This window comes from Mauremys reevesii, linkage group 1 (genome assembly GCF_016161935.1).
Source record: "Mauremys reevesii isolate NIE-2019 linkage group 1, ASM1616193v1, whole genome shotgun sequence".
NCBI lineage: Eukaryota > Metazoa > Chordata > Testudines > Geoemydidae > Mauremys > Mauremys reevesii.
Genome location: NC_052623.1, coordinates 332,076,897 through 332,082,896, shown reverse-complemented (window position 1 = coordinate 332,082,896; position 6,000 = coordinate 332,076,897). Strand labels below are relative to the sequence as shown.

The window sequence follows — 6,000 nt, the reverse complement described above, 5'->3', positions numbered from 1 at the left end:
AAAGAAAGTTTCTAATTTTCAAATAGAAGAGTGAAGGAAAGTCAGCAAGTTTTACATTTTGTCTTTAACATAGACTATTTCTATGGAACAAAGGCAAGAGCCAGAAAATGTCATTTTTCTATATTTGGGCTAGTTATCAATCATAACATCTTTATGGGTCAAGATTTCAGCACTGGACACTCTATTCTGACAAACATCTCTCTGGTCTTGCTGATTTATTGCTGAGGCACATGGCAGTTCTGTGCTACAATATCCCAGAGATTTCCGAGGACACGTGCACCTGTATGTAACTGGAAGGAATCAGTACAATTAAATATCAGACAAACCATGTTTGATGTCCTCACACTACATGGGTAAAAAACTCAACATGATGTTTCTAAAACATCACCCCATTGCGATGTTGCTTCAGAACCCACATATCCCCTTCTGGACATTGTCAGGATGATGTCCTGCTACAATATTGCACGAAACACATCTGTAATACAGGCGTGCTGGCAAGAGAGGAGGAGTTGCCCAATGAAATCTGGAGAGCCCTAGGCCTCCGGGGCCAGGCAGCGCTGGTTGTTGGACATCACGCTGCACTGGGCCCTGGAGGCAGGGTGGGGCAGCTGAGAGGCAGCAGCCTTCTCTAGGCCGCGTCTAAAATTTCTAGGCTCTGTAGCTTTAAGAGGCGTATCTACATAGCCACGCCCACTGTGGCGGGCCCTGCCAACGAGCTGCGCCAGCAGGCCGCCTCCGCCAGGGGTCAGTGTTGCGCCCTTGCGTAGTGCTCAGGCGACGCCGCTCAGTCACAGCGTCATCGCCCCCTCGCCGGGCCCAGTGCGCCTGCGCGAGTCCGCGGAGACCTTGGAGGCGCGGCTGCCAGGGACGAGGCGCTCGGACGCGAGGTTAACGCTGAGGCGGCCGGAAAATGCAGAGCTGGAGCCGGGTCTGCTGCGGGCTCGCCCAGGTAGCGGCCCGGCCAGCGCGGGCGCGGGGAGCGGCGCTGGGCCCTGCAGGCCCGGCTTGGGCCTGGGGTGCAGACACGGCCCGGGAGCGGGGTGGGGGCCCGACCCTCTAGTCCGCTCCGGGCCTTGGGCCGGGCCAGCGGGCACCGACCTTCCCCCGGGGCCGGGCCACCAGGTGCGGACGTGGAGACCCCTGTCTAGCTCCGAGCTCGGGGGGGCGGGGGCTGCCGCCTGCTCTGTGACCCCTCCCCTCAGCTTGTGCTGCGTGTCCCCGTCCCCTGAGCCGGGCGGGGGGGGTGTCCCGGTGTCCCTCCATCCCCTGAGCCGGGCGGGGGGGGGTCTCGGTGTCCCCCCAGCCCTTGAGCCGGGCGGGGGGGGGTCTCGGTGTCCCCCCATCCCTTGAGCTAGGTAGAAGAGATTTCGGTCCCCATCCTCCCCCTCCCCCCGTTTCCCCCATCCCCTGAGCTGGGCAGAGGGAGTCTCCGTCCCTGTTCCCCCGTAACCTGAGCTGGGCAGAGGGGGTCTTGGTTCCTGTTCCCTCGTAGCCTGAGCTGGGCAGGGCCCCCTTGGTGCCTGCTGCTTGTGTGTGACCCTAAGAGCCCCTTGGGTGCCAACTGGCAAAGGTCTCACTGTTCTGTAACAGCAGCAACTCTTATCAGGGCTGACAAACTCGGTACACCTAACACCTTGCTGTCACTGTATTTATATAGAACGTTTCATGGTTGATGTCAAGGTGTTGTTACTCCCCAGCAGAGGTGAAAAACTGGTTTTGCCAGACAAACGAATGTATAATCATGGATGTATAGTCACGTCTGCCTAAAATCATACGATATGTAGATTAAGCATAGTAAAACCAACACAGTGTGAGCTACATTTGCTTTCCAAGTCAGTGTGAGGATATGAAGACAACTTGGGGCCAGCACACAGGAGAACAAACGGGGGAAGGGGAGAATCTTAGGGCATTGGGAAGTGGGGCACAAACAACAGGCACCAAGATCCTCTCTACGCAGCTCAGAGCATTGAGGGGAAGAGGCACAGTGTGACATGCTCCAGGGTTAGCCAAGGTTGTAAGGCATCTCACCACTACCTGCCCTTAGTGTGAAGCAGTCTTGTCTATGCCTGCTGTGGCTTAGCTCCCTGAAACCAACAGCCTCTAGGGCCACAAGCACTTACTTCCAGGTCTATGCAGACCTAACCTTTTCTGTGCAAGTTAGTGCTAGGTATACACCAACTCTCTCTACCCCTCCTACCCCTCCCTCAGTGCTCCCTGCAGTAACCAGGACACTGGACACTCTCAGTAATTACCAGGTAAGCTGTCCCCAAAGAGACATGCACACATGGCTTGACTGGTACAACTCAGGATCAGGTCCTTTGTAACGTTACAGCACTGGCATATATTTATAGTGAAAACAATCACATTTATTAACAAAGACTACAATTTGTCATACTGAGAAAAGAAAAGTGGAAACTATTGGTTACACACACACAACAAAGCATAAAACGCAATCCTAAGTCTACACTTTTTATGGGTTACCTTTCCTCTTTAATAAAGTAGATCTGCTCCCAAGAACTGAGTCCTTGACAGAGCTGCTGGTTTTCAGGCAAAACCAGGAAAAAAGGTTTTCATGAATATCCCCACACTTTTCAAGGTATAGGTCCCGAGCTCCCTGTCCAAGTCTGGTAGGTGTTGAACAGGAGAGCGTGTAGGGGTGGGGTCTCTGCAAGCCGCACTTTAACCGTAAAAGAGCATGTGGCTCACAAGCCACGTTTTGCCACCCCGATATAGCCTGTTGTTGAGCCCCTCTTCATCAGCCAGCTCCATAATAACTCTTAAGGTTATTGTATGGGCCTATTGGTTTTATTACCCAAGACTTTTATTGCATGTCCTCTGGGATGGTGATTGAAGCATGAAGGGACATATGAATCTTTAGTGCATCTGGCACGTAAATATCTTGCGATGCCAGCTGCAAGAGTGCCATGGGGACACCTGTTCTCACTTTCAGGTGAAATAAACAAGAAGCAGGCAGCATTATCTGTTGTAAATTGTAACCAAACTTGTTTGTCTGAGTGACTGGCTGAACAAGAAGTAGAACTGAGTGGACTTGCAGGCTCTAAAGTTTTACGTTTTTGTATTTTTTTTAATACAGTTATTATTTTGTACATAATTCTACATTTGTAAGTTCAACTTTTATGCTAGAAATTGCACTAGGGTACTTGTATTAGGTGAATTGAAGAATACTATTTTGTTTTTTTTCAGTGGAAATATTTGTCATCAAAAATAAATATAAAGTGAGCACTGTACACTCCGTTGTAATTGAAATCAATATATTTGAAAATGTAGAAAACATCCAGAAATATTTAAATATATGGTATTCTCTTCTTGTTTAACAGCACGATTAATCGTGATTAATTTTTTTAATTGCTTGACAGCCCTAGATTTTGTTTTGTTGCTTTCCCTGAATACACTCTTCGTAATTATCCCTAGGTTTAAACCAAAGCCTGTCTTACCCTCTCCTCATATTTATAGGAACGGTGAGTGAGTGAGATAAGATGAAATGTTGTTTATCCTCTTAGACAACTGAACTGTGGATAAGGGGTAAAATGCCTGTTCCCTACCTGTCTCCCATTCGGGAAGTAACTGTAAAATTGAGCAATAAGATGGTCTATTATTGAATTGCCCCACAGTCCTTCCACAGAAAAGTTTGAATGGGGTTTTGTAATCTGTGCTGCCATTATTTACTATCTGATAATGCCTACTGTATAGTAGCTTTCCTAAAAGCTCTGAGGCGCTCACAATATAAGGGCAGAGGATGGGGAAAGGAGCACAGCATATTAGTAGAGTGTTCAAAGCCACATATGGGAAATGTATTTATATAGGTTTTGTTTTCCATAGGAATTACAATACCAGTTGCACATCTAGTCTGGAGTTCTTCTCCAACAGTGATCAGTATCATATGCTCAGAGGAAGTTGCAAGATACCATGTAGTTAACAGTTACAGGATAATAAGGGTTGTTTCTTCCTAATCCTAGCAGTTAGTAGCTGGTTTGTGCTGTGAAACAGGTTTTGACTCTTGTGTGTTAGATGCTATGCATGCATGTGGTAAGAGACAGTTCCTGCCCTGAAGATCTTAGAATTTAAGTGGACACAATAAAGGTTAGAATGGAAATAGAGGTACAGAAAGATGAAATGATTTGCTGTGGGAAGCACAGCAGATTAGTGGCAGAGCTAGGTTTTCCGTATCCCAGAGTAGTGCGCTATCCACTGAACTTAGTTCTGCTACCGATCTTTTTAGTCTATGTAATGTAACTGGATTTTCTAATGAAACAGATTGTGAGAAGTTGCTGATTCTTATACAGTTATTTTCTTTATGGAGAAAGTTAAACTTTTGTTTTTTTCCCTCTCTAGAGAAGCCATTTTAGTCGAATCCATCATGGCCTACAGGGGATTTGTGCAGTGTCGCTGAGGAGCTATGCTGATCAAGGTAAATTTTGATTGCTGTAAAATAGCTTTCAGGAGACAAAGTTGTATTTCAAATTGAGGCCCCAATCTTACAAGTGATTCTGCAGCCACAAGAGCCCATCCATGTGGAGACAATTGTACCATCCAGGTTGATGGTATGAGTGGTTCTCAAACTTTTGTATTGGTGACCACTTTCACATAGCAAGCCTCTGAATGCGACCCCCTTAAATATTAAAAAACACATTTTTTTAAATATTTAACACTATTATGAATGCTGGAGGTAAAGCAGGGTTTGGGAGTGGAGGCTGACTGCGCACAACCCCCATGTAATAACCTTGTGACCCCCTGTTTGAGAACCCCTGTTCTACAGCATAGATATCAGGTGACAGCATGCATTGGATTGGATTGACTATACTAATAATTTATACAACATTATTGTTGGAGGTTAAAATAATCAGATATGCCATTTTTCTTACATTGCACAAATGATGTGGAAGGGTTGCTTTTGTGGATCACAAGTTAATCTTTCTATGGTCTGGGAGCTAAATATATAGACTCTGCTTCAATCCCAGTTTCTCTTGATTGTTGAGCATGAGATGAGTAACCTAACCCTGTTCTCGCACAGGACAATGTAAAGGTGTAATATTAGGCCTGGTCTACACTAGGCGTTTAAATCGGTTTTACGAGTGTAAAACCGATTTAACGCCACAACCGTCCACACTAGGAGGCACCTTATATCGATTTTAATGGCTCTTTAAATCGGTTTCTGTACTCCTGCCCGACGAGAGGAGTAGCGCTAATATCGGTATTAACATATCGGAATAGGGTTAGTGTGGCCGCAATCGACGGTATTGGCCTCCGGGAGCTATCCCACAGTGCACCACTGACCGCTCTGGACAGCATTCTCAACTCGGATGCACTGGCCAGGTAGACAGGAAAAGCCCCGGGAACTTTTGAAATTCATTTCCTGCTTCGACAGCGTGGAGAGCTCATCATCACAGGTGACCACGCACAGCTCATCAGCACAGTTAACAATGCAGTCTCCTGAGAATCGAAAAAGAGCCCCAGCATGGACCGCTCGGGAGGTAATGGATCTGATCGCTATATGGGGAGATGATTCAGTGCTAACAGAACTGCGTTCCAAAAGACGAAATGAAAAAGTATTTGAAAGAATTTCTAAGGCTATGACTGCTAAAGGCCACAGCAGGGACTCCGTGCAGTGCAGAGTGAAAGTTAAGGAGCTCAGACAAGCCTACCAGAAAACCAAAGAAGCAAACGGAAGGTCCGGGCAGGTCGAAAAACATGCCGCTTCTATGCTGAGCTGCATGCAATTTTAGGGGGCTGCGCCACAAGTACCCCACCCCTGACTGTGGATTCCGAGGTGGGGGTTGTAATCTCTGCCATGTCTGAGGATTATGCAGACGGGGAAGATGAAGAGGAAGAAGAAGAGGAAGACCTCGCAGAGAGCACACAGCACTCCGTGACCCCCAGCAGCCAGGAGCTTTTTATCACCCTGACGGAATTACCCTGCTCCCAGCCCTCGCAAGCAACTATTGCAGAGAATGACGCCCTGGAAGGGAGCTCTGGTGAGTG

General features: G+C 47.4%; 1 protein-coding gene across 4 annotated transcripts in view; it reads left to right on the top strand.

The window, feature by feature from the left end:
* Positions 1–749: 749 nt before the first annotated feature.
* Positions 750–6,000, top strand: part of DLD (dihydrolipoamide dehydrogenase) — a 42,935-nt gene continuing 37,684 nt past the window's right edge. For 2 of the 4 annotated variants that reach the window (XM_039516393.1, XM_039516383.1), the window contains exons 1-2: positions 750–949; positions 4,354–4,429. In XM_039516393.1, the coding sequence (XP_039372327.1) occupies positions 911–949; positions 4,354–4,429 (115 nt within the window). In that variant the 5' untranslated portion in view covers positions 750–910. The remainder of the gene's footprint in view (positions 950–4,353; positions 4,430–6,000) is intronic. The other 2 variants (XM_039516373.1, XM_039516404.1) reach the window with 2 other exon arrangements.